At 33.5% G+C, this 22,854-nt stretch overlaps 2 protein-coding genes across 6 annotated transcripts in view; one reads left to right on the forward strand and one right to left on the reverse strand.

The window, feature by feature from the left end:
• LOC144845548 (peroxisomal multifunctional enzyme type 2-like) overlaps nt 1–22,854 on the reverse strand; it is a 254,730-nt gene that overhangs the window by 197,981 nt on the left and 33,895 nt on the right. The gene's annotated exons all lie outside the window — the stretch shown is intronic.
• Nucleotides 1,937–22,854, forward strand: part of LOC144845542 (jouberin-like) — a 59,697-nt gene continuing 38,779 nt past the window's right edge. For 2 of the 5 annotated variants that reach the window (XM_078702939.1, XM_078702941.1), the window contains exons 1-5: nt 1,937–2,035; nt 9,297–9,396; nt 9,879–9,951; nt 11,943–12,187; nt 18,582–18,772. In XM_078702939.1, the coding sequence (XP_078559065.1) occupies nt 9,332–9,396; nt 9,879–9,951; nt 11,943–12,187; nt 18,582–18,772 (574 nt within the window). In that variant the 5' untranslated portion in view covers nt 1,937–2,035; nt 9,297–9,331. The remainder of the gene's footprint in view (nt 2,036–9,296; nt 9,397–9,878; nt 9,952–11,942; nt 12,188–18,581; nt 18,773–22,854) is intronic. The other 3 variants (XM_078702942.1, XM_078702940.1, XM_078702943.1) reach the window with 3 other exon arrangements.

The raw sequence follows: 22,854 nt of genomic DNA on the forward strand, positions 1-22,854 counted from the left end.
TCTGTCATTGAGTAAGATGAAACTTAAATTGAATTAAAACCGACATTTTTAATAAGTGTTTTCCTTAGGTAAGTGAATCCCTTAACTCATTTGTGAATACCCCTTAAGTGTTTCCCTTTGTTAAGGGAATTCTTAAATGTTAAGGGTAAGTATTTCCTTTAGCCTAAGTGAGACTGCAGTTTTTCAATATTTATTACAAATTTGACCGCAATTACCCACAGTAAAATGGTATAGCCAGTGTTACACTCTATATATGGCTCTGCACAGAGCCAGAGCCATTATATATAAAGAGTTACGACATTGAAAATTAGAAGCCATTTTTGTGTCAAAGAATTCGCACGCTGAGGGCGCGCGCGTCTCTTTTGTATAGCGTTTTCCTATAGTTCATGCATTATTTTTAGATTTTTTTGTCTATGAAATAAAGCTTATATTCCGTTTTTATTTTAGTAATTAATTTTATTAATGGTATTAATTTGGTAACATAAATATATTGTATCTATAATAACAAAAGAATAAATGCTAGGGCCTACATGCAAGTCAGGATACATCAAAGCATGAACCAATACAAAAAACACACAAATTCACCCCTCTTTTTATACAGTATATGGCTCTCTGTGTGTTTTTGACACAAACTTTCAGAGACTCGTTCATCATTTCATTTGTAATAATTTGCCTTTATTATTTTAATATTGTTCATACCCTATTCAATATATTAACAAATATATCCACGACACTTCATTATTTTATTTAGTCATCAAAGCATGCATTATAAATTGAAAATATTACATAATTGTTATTAATAGGACGTAGTTATGGGATGTTTCGTTCCAAAATCAATCAATCGAACTTTATAATGTACTAGCGCACGCGCGCGCAATATTCTTTGCCGCAAGTACTTCTGTACGCTGTGCACATCGATATTTCACCGTAAAATGTGCAATTACATTTTTTTAAATATAAGAAAAAGTTTAAAGTATTTTCTTGCTCCTATACTTTACATGCATTAACGGAGACAAGTTTGACACAAATTGATCTGCATATCACGTGACTATAATCCAATGTCGTAACTCTTTATATATATGGCTCTGCACAGAGCCAGAGCCATATATAAAGAGTTACGACATTGAAAATTAGAAGCCATTTTTGTGTCAAAGAATTCGCACGCTGACGGCGCGCGCGTCTCTTTTGTATAGCGTTTTCCTATAGTTCATGCATTATTTTTAGATTTTTTTGTCTATGAAATAACGCTTATATTCCGTTTTTATTTTAGTAATTAATTTTATTAATGGTATTAATTTGGCAACATATATATATTGTGTCTATAATAACAAAAGAATAAATGCTAGGGCCTACATGCAAGTCAGGATACATCAAAGCATGAACCAATACAAAAAACACACAAATTCACTCCTCTTTTTATACAGTATATGGCTCTCTGTGTGTTTTTGACACAAACTTTCAGAGACTCGTTCATCATTTCATTTGTAATAATTTGCCTTTATTATTTTAATATTGTTCATACCCTATTCAATATATTAACAAATATATCCACGACACTTTATTATTTTATTTAGTCATCAAAGCATGCATTATGAAATGAAAATATTACATAATTGTTATTAATAGGACGTAGTTATGGGATGTTTCGTTCCAAAATCAATCAATCGAACTTTATAATGTACTAGCGCACGCGCGCGCAATATTCTTTGTCGCAAGTACTTCTGTACGCTGTGCACATCGATATTTCACCGTAAAATGTGCAATTACATTTTTTTAAATATAAGAAAAAGTTTAAAGTATTTTCTTGCTCCTATACTTTACATGCATTAACGGAGACAAGTTTGACACAAATTGATCTGCATATCACGTGACTATAATCCGATGTCGTAACTCTTTATATATATGGCTCTGCACAGAGCCATTCTACAGCGCCCTCCTCATGACAACATAAACAATTTTAAATTCTTTTTCGGCGAAAAAAGATAGGCCTAGCCTAGTTCAAATTGTTAGTAAATTGAGTAATATAAGTTATGAGGTGTGTATATTTTGCTTCTTTTATCTAGGATAATTAATAAATATTCTATATGCAGGATGTAATTAATGTAATTAAGGTCGATGATACTGATAGTTATTGTTTCTAGCTAGGCCTAGCCTAGTAGTTGTTTGTAGTAGGTTAGGCCTAGGCCTAATAATAGTAAGTAGGCCGAATACAGGGGTCCTCCTAAATACCAAGACCTACCAAGACCTACCAAGACCTACCAAGACCTACCAAGACCTGTCAATTTAAAGTGTTAATTTAACGAAATATGATATATATAGACTTCTAATAGCTTTTCAAACAATAAAACCTCAATTGTAGCGCGATATAGACACCAAAAATGTTAAATGTAGGCCTACGACCCAGTAGGCCTATGACAGGAGAACTGCGTCGAGTGTCAGTGAGCCATACTAGTTGACGCAATACGGACATTAATTTGTGACGCAATGTATGCATCAACAACTCAGTTCATTTCACGAAGTTTGTCGATTATTTAACATTTTCGTAACATTTTTGGTGTCTATATCGCGCTGAAATTGAGGTTTAATTGTTGGAAATGCTATTAGAAGTCTATATATATCATATTTCGTTAAAATAACACTTTAAATTGACAGGTCTTGGTAGTTCTTGGTAGGTCATACTAGTTGACGCAATACGGACATTTGTGACGCAATGTATGCATCAACTCAGTTCGTTTCGCGAACGCGAAGCTTGTCGATTATTTAACATTTTTGGTGTCTATATAGCGCTAAAATTGAGGTTTTATTGTTGGAAATGCTATTAAAAGTCTATATATATCATATTTCGTTAAATTAACACTTTAAATTGACAGGTCTTGGTAGTTCTTGGTAGGTCTTGGTAGTTCTTGGTAGGTCTTGGTAGGTCTTGGTATTTAGGAGGACCCGAATACAGGTCAACCCGTACCCATGCCAACTCGTACCCCCCAACTCGTACCCAAATTTTGGCTTACTCGTACCCAAAATTTTGGCTGACCCGTACCCAAAATTTTGGCTGACCCGTACCCATCATTGGCTGGCCCGTACCCAAGTTTAATGCTATTTAAAGTATATTTATATTACATTTAAACCCAGTTTTATTAAATTTTTAGATACCAATCATATGTTCGATATTATAATGGCAAAAACTATTGACCTAAAAAGTATAATAATATGTACAGACTCGTACGAAAAAACCACAGCTTTCATCGTATTTGCGTATGTCATATTTGGTCAAGTTAATACTTGAGGGCGCTGTTTTATATGGCTCTGTGGAAGATGTCAGTGGTCGGCTGTGCTGCATTCTATTTTTTTTCATTTATGAGTTATTAATCTATTATTTTCTACGAATAGTAGTACACGGAAATTGAAATACCCACTAGTCTGTGATGATGAAAACTTGAATTATTAAAAGTAAACATGAATATCTTTTATACATAATTTGTATTTTTTATTTTACAGATAATGAAGTAATGTGCTTTTTGAAAATCGTTTTAAAACGAATGGTTTTTGTTGTTTTGTTTTGCAAGTTTTGGAAAATATTAAACTGTTTTTACATTTCGAAAATATTTAATACATTTTTAAGTAGTCACTCGTATTTTAAAATCACAAAACTATTTAAGTGGATACCAGCCTCATTGCTGCTATGAGCATTTAGTAGTAGATTAGATTATTGCCGTTTATCTAGTATACAATGACGGATGTGAGAGTAATAATAAAGGTAACCTCCAATAATTTAACATTTAATTACAAACGATGACATTTGCTGTTATTACGTTTTTATTTTATAATGATTATTACTGTATTAACTATTATTATGACTAAAAACCGAAATAAATACTACTAAAACTTAAAAAAATCATCTTATCGCTGACAGATACGTAAGTACTCAGACACGTGTAGGTAGGCCTTCAGAACGTTTATATTATTTTAGTAAATAAGACGACATCCGTTGCCATGGAAAAACGATTGAGTTCATTCATTTGTCTTATTTGACACATTATAGAGTGCGTATTTTTTTTTAAAAAGGGAATCCCTCGTCAGCAAAAACACGTAGCTGTAAGTTATTGAGGAAACATCTACCAAAAATGTTTAATTACCGTAAACAAACAGATAATTTTACTGAATTATTTAAGAAAAAAAATAAATAGAAAACGATCATACGCCACATTGCGTTGTCTATTTTGGACACACTACAAATGGACCCGTACAAATGCGTTTTTTTTAATATTAAAGAGGAATCCCCATTCAGCAAAAACACGTAGCTGTTATAGAAGAAAATCTGCCAAAATGTTTAATAATTGCCTTACAGTACGACAGTACGTGTATATGATCATTTCACTGAATTATTAATAAATAAAATATATGGAAAACGATCATACATCATTACTGAGTCGTCTCTTTGACGCCGGCCCTATAAATGCGTCTTTTTTATAATAAAAGGTTAATCCCGGTCAGCAAAAACACGTAACACGAAATCTACGAGTAATTCGACCCCATAGCCGGCCCTGCAGGCTTTTTGCTTAAATCAGGGCGTTGTTAATTCAACAAATTTTAAATATACCAATACAATAGAAATAATAATTACTTGATCGAATGTAATCGGGGAAGATAATTAGAATAAAATAAAAGAATAAAAAAAAAGAATAAAAATTGAGTATAAAATTATACATTGTTGGTACTTTACCTGGGCTTAATTGAATTGTAATACTAACTATACAACAGTCAAAATTTTTTAAATTAATTAATGTTCTCTTACGTAAATAAAAAAGACACGTCAAACATACTTTTTTAAAGTTTATAAAACTATTATACTACATTTAAATAAATGTTAACAAATATATGCCTAATTAAACGAAGTCTACAATCAAATCAATGGTCATTTTTATTAGCACACATTTCACCGAGACCTGTAAAATAAAAAAAACAATTTAAATATAAAAATATTCATACGGCAAAAGCATACCACTAGTTTTGCGCCGATCAAATCATTACAAGTAATTATTCAAATTGGGTACGAGTAGGCCAAATAATAGGTACGAGTAAGCCAAAAATGGGTACGGGTAAGCCAAATAATGGGTACGAGTAAGCCAAATAATGGGTACGAGTAAGCCAAATACTTGGGTACGAGTAAGCCAAATATTTAGGTACGAGTTGGCATGGGTACGTGTTGGTTTGGGTACGGGTTAGCCAAAGTGGGTACGAGTTGACCAATTATTTGGGTACGGGTTAGCCAAGTTGGGTACGAGTTGGCATGGGTGCGGGTTGGTTTGGGTACGGGTTGACCAGCACCCAGTAGGCCTATTGTATCCTAGCTAGGCCTAAGCCTTGCTAGGGATCCCTTGCTAGCTGGCCTAGTTTTAGATAGATGAATCCGGGCTGGCCGTCTCAGGGCCGAATCGTCCCGCTACCGCCTTGGCCCTTGGGCAGACTAGTAGTAATTTTAGGGTAAGTTTGACAAAGTGCGAGGTATGCGAGGCATCATTTTATCATTTCCAAAGTGCGAGGCATGCGAGGGATATCCTAGAGCCTAGTTTACAATTTCAAAAAGGTGTGATGCATATCTTAACATGCTATTATGCTATATTATAGGCCTAATAATCAATTATTTATAATTTTGTAATAGCCTTTTAATAGCCCATTGTAGATTCATCTTCCCTCAATCAACATATTTTATAATAGGCCTACCTTAAAACATGTACTCTGTGGTATATCCACTTGCATTGTAGGCATAGAAAGAACGTCTATACTATATTACTAAATAAACTATTTTAACTATTAATTTCTGATTTATTTTCATTATATACATTAGAACCTTCGGCAATACAATAAGTATGTTAAGTTAAATCTATTACATTTCATTGATTCATTCATTTCATTAATGACAGCCTCTCATCATGGAAACTCTCTAAGAAAATGAGAACAATTTGTCCATACTTAAAATCATTATTGAAACCCATGAAATCCCATCAGTTAAATCTATTACATTTCATTGATTCATTCATTTCATTAATGCCATCCTCTCATCATGGAAGCTCTCTAAGAAAATGAGAACAAAGTGTGTCTTGGAATCCTATCTAGGCTATCTTTCTTCCTCCCCCTCTACTGTAGTATTCTCAGAACCCATTATCCTTAACTCATCCTTCCTTATTCGGACATTAACGCTCGTATTCTTAAACTGGACTTTAGTCGTAGTTCGAGCTAAAACTTAAAAAATGACGTCATCTTAATTTATAAACCGAACTTCAACTAAATCGCCGACTAATTCAGGCCAACCTCGACTAAATCGAGACGGATTTTGATCGATTTTTTTAGTCCTGGAGGGGGCAGGCTAAATGGTCGACTAAATGGTTTTTAAACGATGTTTACAAAAAAACGTAGCAGTCATTGAGTTGTTATATTGACCAGATATTGAAGAATGAAATATCTATTTTTATATTAGCTTAATTAAATATACATTGGTATATGTTATAATAATGAAAATCATCTTTATTTACAACCGTATACAAATTACATTATTTTCTTCGCGCAAGTCCGACTTGAACTACGTCACGCCATAGCGACAATAGGAGATGCGGAAATTCACCACGCGATGGAATGTTTAGGGGGCCTAGCGCTTTCTTGTCACGCTATGAAGTGCGTGGTTCGTCGCGATCATACTTTGTTGGAGGCCTAGAAAATATGAAAGTTACCGTACCGCCATGGTTCCTAAATATATTTCAAAGATTTTGTTTGTTGTTAATCAAAAGTACTTCACTGTTAAATTAATACTGATCTTGTTCTAATAATTAACGATTAAAATTATTTTTCATGTCCTGATGCGTAAAAGGTTTTGTAAGAAAATGGAAAGTGATATCAATGCGCAAAATATTGTCTGCTTCTCAAATAGTCTCTTGTCATTGGCCAATGTATAGCCTTTGTTACCCAGACGTGTGCAACTCAACTAAAAGCTCGACTTCATTAAGTCGAACTGCAAACTTCAACTACTTTGTTTTTGAATCGAATTTGAAGTAATAGCTCGAACTACGACTTTTTCAAGTCGAACTTCGAACTACGACTAAAGTCCGGTTTAAGAATACGGGCGTAATTCTTTTACCATCAAGGTATATTTGGTTTTTTTTCACATGTCATCTTAGCAACCTTTTTGCTACCAATAACACCATTCAATGCCAGCTGCCACAAGATCTTCATCTTTTTGGGATTTCGTATTCGTCCATTCATATTTTACATTATTATTATAGTGGTTTTCTTAATAAGCGGAATAGGTAGGCCTACAGGTGATTGATCTTCAGTTGTATCTAAATATAAACATTTTAGCATTGGTTTCACATTTTGTTCGCACTTCTCATTTAGATAAAAACGAATTATCAAAAAATAGCCCTAAAACTTTAAACATCTGGGTCTATACCATACAAAAGCAATTTATTAAATGATTAATAAATGATTTACACATTTTAATCTTGAATTGAGACAACAGGCCTAATTAAGAAGTGCAAATGACACTCTCAGATCAGAAGACAAAATGCTGGGTGGCAAAAGACCGGGTGGCAAAAGCCCAGGTGACAAAAGGCCGGGTGGTAAAATGGTGGTAATTGGCCGGGCTGGAAATAGGCAGGTGGCGAAAGGCCGGGTGGCAAAAGGAACCCATGTACTCACTGCTAATTAAAGTTCAGGTGGGAAATACATTAACCTATATGACCCTTTCTTAAGGGGTCATGGTACAGGATTTGGCACTTTACGTTTTCTCAGTTGGTTAAACATACTTATTGTACTTTCTAAGGTTTTTATCGATGGACTTAATCATGCTAATTATTAAAATGTTAATTACCACTAATTACTTTCTTAAGCAGATTAGGTACAGTTGTTGATACTCAAGAATGATAGATCTTCTCAATTCTAAAAATAAACATTTTAGCATTGGTTTCACATGTGTACTCCTTATTTTAATTAAGTCCGGGTGGGACATACATTGACCTTTGACCCTTTCCTAAGGGGTCATGGTACAGGATTTGGCACTTAAGAATTACGTTTTCTCTGTTGGGTAAACGTACTTATTGTATTGTCAAAGGTTTCATCGATGTACCCGACCATGCTAATTAAAAGGCTAATATTAGCACTAATTAGTGGCTTTTTTAAGAGGACTAGGTACAGGAGTTGACACTTAATAATGATGGATCTTCAATTAGACTCTAAAAATAAAAATTTTAGCAGTGGTTTCATTTATGTACTCGATTATGCTAATTAATTAAAATTTTGGGGTATTTTGAACCTGGAGATGGTACAGGTACAGGTACATATTCTATGCTTCAGACCTTTTGTACTCGCAATGCTAAACAAATCTTCATGGCTCCCGGATTAATATGTACAATGTTTTTTTCATGGTCAAAATATGGCGTCTCTTATTAATTTTACTAAAATACCTGCATGTAAAACAATCATATCAGTATTTTTTATTTCTTCATTTTGAAATGCGATCATAACCATAATAGTATTAAATAACAATAGACTACTCATCTTACATTTTACAACGCTGTTTGTAACTAATCTATACATTAGGCCTAAGATCTAAATATTATCATTTATACATTTATTATTATATTATCCTAAAACTATGGCACTAAAGCAAAAATTAGCTGGAAACCACATGTAGGTATCATAGAAAGATTCGTAATTGTGGTTTTAATATACATAATAGTAACTGGTAACTAAACATTTTCAAAACTTTAAATCAGTGGAGATCTTTTTAGAAACTTTCAAAACAAAGAACTAATTTTGTTTTTAGTGATTTTCAAAAAGCAAATTTCATTGAAACCTGTAAAAAATAAAACACAATTTATGTATATAATAGGATAAACAAACATTATAATGTATACGACATTAAACCCAATCGATGGCCTAAACTAGGATGCCTGCTGTCGCTACTGCAAACGTTAACAATTTCAGGAGGTTTACATTACAATATAATACTGTTAATGTTAACGCATTGGCCTAGCTAGGCTACTTATCAACCTGAGAGATTTTTGAAATGCGTGACAGACTCTCCGCCATTTGGTTATTTCGGCTTACCCACTGGCTCAACAACAAAAATTCAGTGCATATCAGGGTTTTCCCTTTATAATGTCATTGTCAGTGTGGCATCACACTTCACACAGGATTTTACATTACATCACGATACATTAATCCCGAAACTGTGGCCGTTTGGTACATTTACGAACACTATTTTGTTTTAAATATTAGCATTCCTCATTTTTTTTATTACGCAGCAGAATTACAACACCAACCAAGAGTAACAAAAAAAATGTCAAGCTCAACCAAGGCAAGATTTGAAGAACTTTTACAACAGGTAGCTACTGAACAGAATGAGTAAGTTGTAATAAATCGTGTTGTGCAGCCACCAAAGGCTTTTCACCATGTTATTGTATGTATTATAATGAAGGTTTGAAACTCAAGGAACATATATTGTTTTCCAGTTTAAAATTCTTATTTTGCAATGTTCTAGCTCTAATTCTAGCCAATGTAATTGTTCAGTTATTTATGATTTGACATATTTTTTATCAAAATTTTGTAGTAAATTGAATTTGAAACAGGATCACAACAATTCTTTTTTCATTAGTAAAATACTAACCACAAGGTAAAAATTTGGGATTTGTGTGTTTCTATTTTTATTTTTGCCAAAACATTCACTGAATAAGATGACATTTATTTATGTAAAGTGAAATTTAGTATTCTGCATTCAAGGTGTCAGCGAAAATGAAAATCTGATAGGTACTTAGTAATGTTAACACAAGTTTTATTTTAGTACTTTTTCTGTAATTTGCATATCTGATATATGGATTAACTTTTAGAACTTTTTTAAGTGAAAAGAAAGCAAGCCCAAAGAAAAAAAAGAAAGCAAGAAGGCGAGCAGATGAGCAAATGGTAAGTATGTGTGTTTTTTTTATGGTATAACATGATTCTATGTTGGTTCATTTGTCATCACAAATCATTATTTGCTGTTGTGGTAGATTTCAAGGCATCCTTCGTATTAGCCTGAGCCACTAATGAAAAAAAAATAGTTTGTATATTTTGTACGGTTGTACAAATGTTTCCTACTCAACTCAAATTGGACTGCACTTGTACTGGGAAGGTTTTAAACTAAATTTGAAAACCAACCCAAGTAAGGAAAAATGCTGGATTTGCTAGAAAATGACTGCAATTGTACTTTGACTTATTATTTATCCGCACCTTGGCAGATAACTCCTTGTGATTGTATGAGATCATCAACTGTTTTTTTCTGTATTATTATTCTTCTTTCTTTCCACCCTATGTGTGCATCGCGTTTCTCTAAAATGTGTAAACATAACATTTCGTAACTTTGTCAATATCAACAACACAACATTTACGTGAAGTTGTGCACTTCCTATTTTTTAAAAACGTTAGAGTTGCGCAATGTGAGTTGTACACGATTTTATGAATTTAAATGATTGATCATAATCTGATTTAATTTGGTCATTAAAAACCAAAAGTCATTTTGAATTGACACTTATTAATTAATTAAAAATGACATGTTTCCCACAAAGTTATGCGCGCACGCGGATTAAAATTTTTTAAATGCGTACAATTAATTTCTAATCAATTTTTTATATGTTTCAGTACATTTTGAGCGTTTCAACATTTTGCATGCGCACAGCTCGTACATGGCATAGAAAGGCCGTTTTTGCAATTTGATTTTTGTTCTTCATACTTTCTGTGACAGATTTAATTTATTTTTATGAATTTTAATTACAGAATAATGACGCACGTGCATGTTAAACTTTAAAAACCGTGCGCTTAAAAATTTCAAATTCAGTGGAAATTTATGAAAAATATGCCTATTTTAAATCTATTATAGCGCTTCAGGAAGACCGTTGACTCACCATTTTTTCAATTATTTTGAAAGCTAATGAGTTGTAGATATGAATTCATGTACGGTAACTTTGTTGCTTGACAAGTTGTCTGAAGTCATCATATGGCTACTTGAATGAAAAAAATGTTTTCATAGCTCATCGCCTTTAATAGAACGCATTCTGCTTATTAGTATTCCATTTTCCCCCAGTTTTTAATATTGTCTAGGTTAATCAATTGTCTTTCAGATGAGTTACAACTATTTTAATTTGGATGACGTCATCACATCAAAAAATTTGAATAACGTGGGTCACTTATTTTCATCTTTACAGTTAATTTCAATATGCTATAGCTTGTCAGAATAAAAAGTGATACTCCTGATTAAAATGTTTTCTGGAAGCTGTTGAATTGTAGATACAAATTCATGTAAACATTTTGCCAATCGGATGTTGTGACGTCGTCATATGGCCAGTTAAATAAATAGTTTTTGCGTCATAGTTCATCACATTTAAAAGAGCGTGCATCTCGATTCTATGTATCAGAATTTCTTCAACATTTTAATATGTTGTTGCTAAAACAATTATCTTCCGAAACTGTTCTTCATATTTAATTTTGATGACGTTATCATGTTAAAAATTTGAATAAAAGGTGGGTCAAATAATTTCAACTACGCTACACTGTATGTAGATATATACACTATTATACTGTATACTATAATAAGGCACAAAAATAGACAGAGTTTAGCACCAACGTGATGAGTTCAAATCTAGTTCAAATTAGAACCAACGGAGACAAAAGCCTTAACCAACACATGTTATTTGGCTATGTAATAATAGAAAATGTGTTTTTCAGTCCAATTTCTTTGTGATGGCCAAATTCTGTCATTCTACAATTCTTTACCATATTCTCTGTCACAGTCAGGTTGTAGAGAGGTAATAATGAGTTCATTTAAACTGCTAGTCCAACCATATTCAGTCAGAAAATGGCTGATTCCTTGTATTTTAAAAATAGATATTGAGTGAAATCTTGTCAATGTTTTTTATCAGTTAGAACAGCTAAAAGAAGGGGCTGACCTACAAAAAGAACAGGATGCATCATTACTTGCCAACACATACAATGCAGAAGACAGTCCCAGATTTCGAAAGAATGTCACAAATGAACGACGTCCCAAACTACCTGCAAAAAGTGGCAAAGTTAATAAAGGATTTGAAAGAGATGATGTGATTGAGGATGAAGAAAAACAAAAAACACAGAGAAAGAATTCACCAAAGAAATTAAATGTGCAAGAAAAGTAAGTTCATTTTTTTTCTAGATTAACTGTCGGCCATCTTTATTTTATGTCAAATTTAGACCATTTACGGTAGTCCACTTTGTACTATTTATATGTGGCACATGCAAGAGAAATCAGACATAAGTTGGAATTTTCGAAGTTGAGATTTTCACAAATACTGAAACTTTATAATCCAAGATTTAAAATGCTTGTTTGAGAAAAATGCTTTTAAAGTTAAGTAGCAGGAAATGACAAATACAAACAGGGCGTTTAAGTTTACGCCTTAGTAAAAGGGTATTCTAATTGTTTTATTTCAATGAACACAAAATGTTAAAATTTATTTATTTATTTGTCTCAAAATGGAAAAAAACTAAGGTAATGTAAATAAATACTGTTTCAGCTATCATTGTCTGTAAACATTTTAAAAATGTAATTTCTCAGCCTTTTATTGTTTTTGGCTGTCTCTACAAATCAACACATGCAACTTATGTCCAATTTCGCTTGCATGTGCCACATATGCTCAAAATTGTTAGGGGTACCCTTTGCAAAAAAGCCGTATACGATCCGTATACGCTGAAAACGTATACGACGTATACGGATCGTATACGATTTCACTGTTTACATTATTTCCACTCTGTTGCTCCACAAAGAGTTGGCGTCGTATACGTTTAGCATACGTATCGTATACGTTGTTTATTCATGATAAGAATATCGTATACGGGACGTATACGAATCATATACGAACAAACTAGGCCATTTTATAAATTATAATAGTAGTAATGAGTAGAATAGAGCTAAATAAAACATTTAAATTGTCATTACAAATACGTACGTAGGCTGGCTCTCTGGCCTAGCTAGCACCAGCCACTAGTACTAGTAGTATTAGGAGCTAGGACATAAGACCATATTTATTTCTATTTATTAGATAGCCTAGGCTACCGATAAAATTCAAACAACGTTTTTCGCAAGTCAATAAAATACGCTAAACAGGTATACTACTACTAGGTAGGCCTAGAAAGGACAAGACAAGGGGCCATTTTCACGATGTTGTTTGCAGTTTTCCTTTATAAAATGACAGAGGTCAGTAAGTTCAGCCGCCGACGACGACCGAGCGTCGCTCGGTTGCCTACAGTTGCAACTCGTGGTCGACTCGGCTCTCTGGTGGCCAATCATGCATATCATCGGGTACGTCGTTCAATCTTCTCAATTCGTCACACCACGTGCGAGCTTTGGATGGTCAAATTACATCGTTTATGTTAAGCGATATTATTCCGCGACATGTGTTGTAGTATAGCATGGAGATGGAATAACAATAATTTGGCAAATAATGCCGAAGAGGAAAACCATGATCCAAAACAGAAGTGGGATGTGTTGATATGTACATTAACATTATATAATAATAATTATTTAACGATGAATACAATCGGATTTTGAATATGAAGTTGATCTCTTCCGTAGAAAAAAAATAAAAAACAAAATAAGTGGTTATAGTAAATACAATTATATCGAATTTCAATTTTTTCCCGGTTAAGCGAACAGATTGAATTGCTTTCATTTATCTCAGCGGTATTTCTGCTTGGTGATTAAGAAATCATAAAACATGTCTTCAAAAAATAACCACCCTCAACTGTAAATAACAAATTAAATAAGTCTACTAAACATTGTTGATTTCCCATGGACCCAACAATACCCCAACTATTTCATTCATAATTGTTTATTTGTAACAGTTTATTTGAAATTCTTGTCCTTTGTTAATTCAATTGTGTGACAATTAAATTAGATTGTACAGGCTGATGCTGTATATTATGTAAAAGGATGAGTCATGTTTATCAGATTCTTGAAAAAGATCAAAACTTTGAATTCTCAAAATGTGTTCTATATCTTTATTTGGAGTTAGACTCGTACTACATTCATTAAAATGATAAACAAATATCCAGCAGCCGTGTGTACAGAGGGGGCACAACAAAACTATTAGCTACTTTTGTACACAATTTATTACATCCTTTTTTAAGTAACACATATTCAATATTATAGTAAAACGTCTATACGTCAATACGTAGTTACGAGGCGTTATCCTCGCAACTAGGCTCAAAGTTGTTTACCACTCCAACACATATGATATGAATAAAGCCTATCTTATTAAATAGTATCTCGCGCCCGCGCATATACAACAAAAAGTTACAAAGGTTCACATATTTATATTAACGATTTTTTTAAAATTTACGAATTAAATAAATAAAAATATAATTAAATACTGCTTGGCCTGTCAATGATGGAGGCATAAAAATGGGAGCGTGGGGTACCTTTTTACCAGGGAGATGTAAAATAAGTATTTAATATTTACCTGGTTTTACTACGTTCGCGTACAATTTATCATTTGGATTTGGTTACGTGTAGGTTATGTTAAATTGTATTCATCAGTGACAACTCTAGGAAATTTACAGCAATTAGTTCTGATGCCTAAAATAGTAAAATGCTTTAAAACGTCGGAGCTTCTTTTTTTGTATTTTTGGCTGTTGAATGTTTTGTTGGCACCCCCTAACTCTGCAACGATGATATCCATAATGCATCATATTTTTATTTCACCGTTGTTGATTTACTACTAGCTAGAGTAGGTTATTATAATAATACAACCAATATAACCAAATCTAATATATGGGGGAAAGCTAGCTAGCTTATTTTCACAATGAGTGTACCACAGACTCTTTTCCTTGGCGTAGCTGCTGCAGTAGCTAGTTACTGCATGTTCGATCTATACAATTACGATATGCCTATAGCCTAGCTAGCTAGAAGTCATCGAATTTACTATCTACTTTGGCCTACTGTAACTAGGCCTACATCCCATTTTTTATTTTTTTTATGGCGAGTTAAAACCCGTAGCAAAAAAAATCCTGTTGGACAACAACAATGATGATTGAAAATGAATGAAATCTGATCCATCCATGTGATGAATGCATGCAGCACACACAACAAGCACGTTTTGGGCGAATTTATTTGGATCATTCCATATATATATAATAGGTATTCTACATTTTTATTACATCGTAATTTATGGATTTTACTTACTCGTTTTAAATTTAATATACTGCAGGTCCAATTTAATATTTATTTATTTATTTCCAAGTACATTAATATTAATTAAAGCACTTTCAAATTAATAACAGCACATTTTGTATGATTCACTTATTAATGGAACGTACCAAAGGTAAAGAAATAGCAGAGGGGATAAACAAGACGGAACAGCCTGGGTGGGTTTTTATGCTTGATAGAAAAATAACGTCTTGTAAAATACAGCACCAATTTTTTTCATTAGCGAAAACTATGAACTAAATCATCATAGGGAATTTAATGTACATATACCGACTGGAAAAAAAAACCAAACCAATTGTACACTAATTATTGAAGTCAAGATGCTCCTGCCATCGTAAACGTATGCTATCGTCGTCTTGTAAAAAGAGGGACAGTCCCTTTTCGCTTGGTAATATGATGCAGTTTGTATACACGCGTACTCGTATCGTATATGGATCGTATACGGATCGTATAATTAGGAAATTGTTTATAAATGATCGTATACGGTTCGTATATGTTTATTATGCGGGCAGGAACTTCTGAATTGACGTATACGAAACGTATGTAAATCGTATACGTTCGTATACGGCTTTTTTGCAAAGGGTAATGATCAAACAGTATAACTCGACTAAATAAAAACTCCATATTTAACATTCTCATTCTATTTTTTTCTTCATTCATTTTGTTTTTATTAAAAATGCACTCGCACTAAAATGATATTAGATTGTATGGATCTAGGCCAGTTTGTCGACTTCCAGTTTGCTGACTCCAGTTTGCCGAATCCAGTTTGCCGAATCCCAATTTGTCGACTGGCTATGTAAATGGTGTATCACATAGCCTAGTCTGCACACGAAAAACCCACATTGCCGACAATAATAAAACTATGAAAAATCATACTTTAATCAATGGTTTCTATTGCCTAAGATACCTTGGTGTTTTGTAATCACAATTCAACAAAATTTCAGGTCATATTTCATCATATAGCAATAAAATTACGAGCGTAGCGCATATAACACATTCGTATGCGCACTTAAAAGTTTCAAAATTGTCAAAGAGTATGTTTCAGGCAATTTTAGGCGTTTAAAAAATTGCCATGAGTGCGCAGATGTTTGCACACACACTGCCTGTTAAACGTTAATGTGCACTCTTTTTGCCCCATTTCTGTTTTACAACCTTTCTTTAATATCATATTTGATTCACTTTTCAACTCGAAATTGCGTTATACGAGCACATCAAATGTGACAGGCTACACACATGTAAGTTAACAAAATGGTGAAAATATTCAAAATTTGTGATTAAAATACAAATAAAACATGACCGCATTCAAAAATGTTAGGCCTATCTACTGCAGCCTAAACCGGCCTGACGCGATACCAGTCGCCACGGCCAAGGAGGTCTACTCAATAGTTGGCTATCTATGCCACGGCCGAGTCATGTATGATCGGCTTCAATTATCAGCATATGCAGCCTGCCTGGATGAAGTTTTTACTCCGGGTACCCGAGTCTAGGACTCTCTCATCTTCTCCTCCATCCGACACTATTGAGTAAAAAGTGTGATTTATAAAGTACTACTCCTCCATTATTCGTTGTAGTATTGAGCTGAGATTTAGCATGAATATACTACAGGGACATGTCCTCAAAGCTTTAGACCGGATTTTTAAATTTCAAACCGGATGCAGCTATATGACGTCTCGAAGATGGTACCATACAGCTGTATTTGGTACCGAGGTTATTGATGTGTATGTGACGTCACATCCCGTCTTATGACGTCATTACAGCTTCTTTTGCTGTACTCCGAGTATCGCACATTCGTGCTTGTTCATCACAAACAATAAAATAAATAGTTTGAGTTGTATGCTTCTTATTCACCCACGAAAACATCGTAACACACACCACAAACGAACTACGACGACGTTGTTTGTTTGTTCGTAATTACAATTATTGCGCATGTCTAATCATAAATAAATTCTCCTTAGTCGGGTGCGTGTACATTTACAGATAACACGATTTACAACTACTCGCCTGTACAATAAATAGGCCTCCTAGCGGAAAACTCGTTTTAATTTATTCGAGTGACGCGAAAAAAACGTTGTTGATGGTAAGTAACGCTACATTGCTGTCACTTATTATAGGCTGACAACGGCGGCGAAGGCATTGTGGTTTACATAAAACGGACAAAGTTTTGAGTTTTGCGAATGATATAAATTTTTTTTTTCGCAAATTAACAACTCCAATCGCAACAAAAACGCGAATGGCTAGCGTGAGCGTAAGATAACCTATAATTCGTCATAGTGACAAATTAAATCTAGTATATATATAATTTAGTATTTAAAATAAATATGTGGTTGGTGGCGCCATAAATTAATACGATCGACATTCCTTATTTATGGTGACGTACGTGTGCATGTTCGCTGGGCTGTATAGTGTACAGTAGCTTCGCTAGCTAGGCCTAGCGATCGCTAGCTTAGTGGTGAGCTAGGCTTGTGATTTGTTCGTTTTGTGTATGAAAAAGACATTACAAACCACCAAAGTATCATAAGCAATAGAAACCATTAATTAAAGTACAACTTTTCATAGTTTTATTTTTTTTTTTGGCAATGTGGGTTTTTTGTGTGCCGACTTGCACTCAATTACATACTAGTCGGCAAATTGGGATTCGGCAAACTGGAGTCGGCAAACTGGGTTTCGGCAGACTAGGAGTCGGCAAACTGGTCAGATACCGATTGTATTGCATTTTAATATATTAAAGATTTCAGTTCAATGTTTGTCATAATGTGTCGCTGTCATCGAAAGTATGTTATTTTTACTGTGCTGTTTCATCCTCTGTAAAATGCCAAAATAAAACAAAATAACACCGATCAATTTTCATATATACGCTTACATGCTTCCTTAATTTCAGTCATTGGTTTATGTCAATGGGTAAACTATTAAAACTTAGTATGAAGCATAATTGTCATTCAACGTATTTAATTATCATAAAGTCAGAGTACATTTTTCCAAAAGTCCAAGCTTCCAAATCCAAAATCATGAAACGACGTTCTCCAATAACTTCTTTATTATGTTTACAGTGTCCACCAAAATGTCCACTGAATTATAGCCTGGTCTACAGTATATCCACAATCGCAATGAGTTCTTCGCCCTCTCTCATCCTTCCACCACAACTCCATGATTTTCATTGCATCATGATACTGTTCGACACTTGTACGCATAAAATGCATTACAACTTCATTGGAAAGTTTTAATAACTGTCAAGAGTGATCAAACTGGGAGAAACCTAAAATGTCTTTTAATCAGATTATTTGAACAAAACATTTTCAGTATTTAATTATTTTTATATTATTTTAAGAGAGGAAGTGAATAGAGAAAATGATGGATCACTAAGGAAAAAGAAAAAAAAACCCAGACTGAGGAAAGAAACAGAAAACTTGAATGAGGTTGGTAAAGTAGTGGAACATACTGATGATGAAAATGCAGATGAAAATGAAGAAGAACTTGAAAGAAAAACAAAAAGAAAAAAGAAACGAAGAAAGAAAAAAGGTTAGATAGTATACATTATAATAATTGAAAAACTGAAGTACAGTATCTGTCCCCACGATACAAGACCCATTCCCTACAATTTGTGATGTTTTGTAAATATAATGCATATTTATATTACTTTAATAAAAACATTAAACCAGGTCATTTGTTTTCTTAAATGTACGTTTTATGGTAAATTATGATAAAAAGAGAGAAACAATGCACTACCTAAGTAGCTCGGCCTAGCTAGGCTTATTATGTAGGCCTAAGCTGCCCTTTGCAAAAAATCCGTATACGCTGAAAACGTATACGACGTATACGGATCGTATACGATTTCACTGTTTACATTATTTCCACTCTGTTGCTCCACAAAGAGTTGGCGTCGTATACGTTTAGCATACGTAACGTATACGTTGTTTATTCATGATAAGAATATCGTATACGAATCATATACGAACAAACTAGGCCATTTTATAAATTATAATAGTAGTAATGAGTAGAATAGAGCTAAATAAAACATTTAAATTGTCATTACAACAAATACGTACGTAGGCTGGCTCTCTGGCCTAGCTAGCACCAGCCACTAGTCTAGTAGTATTATTAGTATAGTTATTAGTAGTAGTAGGAGCTAGGACATAAGACCATATTTATTTCTATTTACTAGATAGCCTAGGCTACCGATAAAATTCAAACAACGTTTTTCGCAAGTCAATAAAATACGCTAAACAGGTATACTACTACTAGGTAGGCCTAGAAAGGACAAGACAAGGGGCCATTTTCACGATGTTGTTTGCAGTTTTCCTTTATAAAATATGACAGAGGTCAGTAAGTTCAGCCGCCGACGACGACCGAGCGTCGCTCGGTTGCCTACAGTTGCAACTTGTGGTCGACTCGGTTCTCTGGTGGCCAATCATGCATATCATCGGGTACGTCGCGTCGTTCGATCTTCTCAATTCGTCACACCACGTGCGAGCTTTGGGTGGTCAAATTACATCGTTTATGTTAAGCGATATTATTCCGCGACATGTGTTGTAGTATAGCATGGAGATGGAGTAACAATAATTTGGCAAATAATGCTGAAGAGGAAAACCATGATCCAAAACAGAAGTGGGATGTGTTGATATGTACATTAACATTATATAATAATAATAATTATTATTTAACGATGAATACAATCGGATTTTGAATATGAAGTTGATCACTTCCGTAGAAAAAAAATTAAAAAACAAAATTAGTGGTTATAGTAAATACAATTATATCGAATTTCAATTTTTTCCCGGTTAAGCAAACAGATTGAATTGCTTTCATTTATCTCAGCGGTATTTCTGCTTGGTGATTAAGAAATCATAAAACATGTCTTAAAAAATAACCACTCTCAACTGTAAATAACAAATTAAATAAGTCTACTAAACATTGTTGATTTCCCATGGACCCAACAATACCCCAACTATTTCATTCATAATTGTTTATTTGTAACAGTTTATTTGAAATCCTTGTCTTTTGTTAATTCAATTGTGTGACAATTAAATTAGATTGTACATTATGTAAAAAGATGAGTCATGTTTATCAGATTCTTGAAAAAGATCAAAACTTTGAATTCTCAAAATGTGTTCTAGTTATATCTTTATTTGGAGTTAGACTTGTACTACATTCATTAAAATGATAAACAAATATCCAGCAGCCGTGTGTACAGAGGGGCACAAAAAAACTATTAGCTACTAAAAATTGTACACAATTTATTACATGTAACACATATTCAATATTATAGTAAAACGTCTATACGTAGTTACGAGGCGGTATCCTCGCAACTAGGCTCATAGTTGTTTACCACTCCAACATATGATATGAATAAACCTATCTTATTAAGTATCTCGCGCCCGCACATATACAACAAAATTCCAAAGGTTAACATATTTATATTAACGATTTTTTTTAAATTTACGAATTAAATAAATAAAAATATAATTAAATACCGCTTGGCCTGTCAGCGTTTACCAGGGAGATGTAAAATAAGTATTTAACATTTACCTGGTTTTACTACGTTCGCGTACAATTTATCATTTGGATTTTTTAAGTTACATGTAGGTTATGTTAAATTGTATTCATCAGTGACAACTCTAGGAAATTTACAGCAATTAGTTCTGATGCCTAAAATAGTAAAATGCTTTAAAACGTCGGAGCTTCTTTTTTTGTATTTTTGGCTGTTGAATGTTTTGTTGGCACCCTCTAACTTTGCAATGATGATATCCATAATGCATCGTATTTCCATTTCACCGTTGTTGATTTACTACTAGCTAGAGTAGGTTATTAAAATAATACAATATAACCAAATCTAATAAATAGGGGAAAGCTAGCTAGCTTATTTTCACAATGAGTGTACCACAGACTCTTTTCCTTGGCGTATTTTTTCCTTTGTCGTATCGTATACGGGTCCCGGATCGTATAATTAGGAAATTGTTTATAAATGATCGTATACGGTTCGTATATGTTTATTATGCGGGCAGGAACTTCCGAATTGGCGTATACGTTTCGTATACGAAATGGACTTCCTATACGAAACATATACGAAACGTATGTAAATCGTATACGTTCGTATACGGCTTTTTTGCAAAGGGTGGTAAACATTGGTAACGTACGAACATCGTACACTAGCTATAGGCCTAGCCTAACGTATAGTTGCTACATTAATTGTCTTTCTGTTTTTGCCAGAATCCGTTGATACAAAAATATCAATCTGCGCACAATGCATGTTGGGATTTATAGCAGGCTGCTAAAATTATTAGAATCAACTTTTTTTCACATTTTTAACAGTTTAAAGACGAAACTAGACATGAAACTCGTCACTTTGACGAGTTAGTTATCCGCACCACGACAAACGCCACGTGCACGTCATACGTTGGAATATTGCACACAGATAAAGTTTATGGCATTATGACAAGAACTGAAGAATATGATATGCTGTTAGTGCTGAATTCTGTCAATTTTGTGTCATATAGTATATACATGCAAACAGTATAAGCTGTATACATATTACATACAGTGTAGAATAGGTGAAATTACGGGACCCGCCATTTATTCCAATTTTTAACATGGCGACGGTATCAAAATGAAACACTTAGATAGCAATTTCAGAAGGAAATTATCTCAGGAACAACATATTAACGTGTAGAAGAAATTTGAATACGTAAAATATAGATGCGCACCCTTTTAAATGTGATGAACTATTACGCAAAATATGAAAATACAACTTTTTTTATTCAACTGGCCATATGATGACGTCACAACATCCGATTGGCAAAATGTTTACATGAATTCGTATCTACAATCCAATAGCTTCCAGAAAACGTTTTAATCGTGATTATCACATTTTATTCTTACGAGCTATTACAGATTAAAATTTACTGTAAAGATGAAATTAATGACCCACGTAATTAAAATTTTTAGGCATGATGACGTCATAAAAATTAAAATATTTTTATCTCATGCTAAAGAAAGTTGATTGACCTACACAATATATAAATGTAGGAGAAAAAGGAATACAGATAAGCGTGATGCGCTCCATTGAATGTGATGAGCAATAACGAAAGAGACAAAAATCCTATATTTTACATTCGTGTGGCCATACGATGACGTCACAATGTTTTTTTAGCCTTATTGATGCATGATCCGATATCTACAACTCATCAACTTCTAGATTTTGTAATAAAAATAAACGGTTAACGGTTTACTTTAGAAACTATGACTGTTTAAAAAAAGACATAATTTTGACGATTTTTTAAGCTTTTTCATAAAAAACGCGCACAAATTGTCTAATTCAACGTGTTCGTATGGCGTTATTTAAACTGAAAAAGGTCTAAATTGTTTTCAAAATTACTAGGAAAGGCTTGAAAAATATAATTCAAGAGAAAAAAATATGTTTTTAACGCTACGTGCGCACCGCGCGCGTAAAAAATTGCGCGCCCGTGGGAATTTTTGACATGCTCAAAATGACAAGAAACGCGTAAAAAGTTGATTAGAAATTAATTTTGCGCATTTTGAAATTTTAAATGCGTGTGCACGCGTAACTTCTTGTGAAACATGCCATTTTAAATCCGTAGAAAGTT

This window comes from Antedon bifida, chromosome 6 (genome assembly GCF_963402885.1).
Source record: "Antedon bifida chromosome 6, ecAntBifi1.1, whole genome shotgun sequence".
Classification (NCBI taxonomy): Eukaryota; Metazoa; Echinodermata; class Crinoidea; order Comatulida; family Antedonidae; genus Antedon; species Antedon bifida.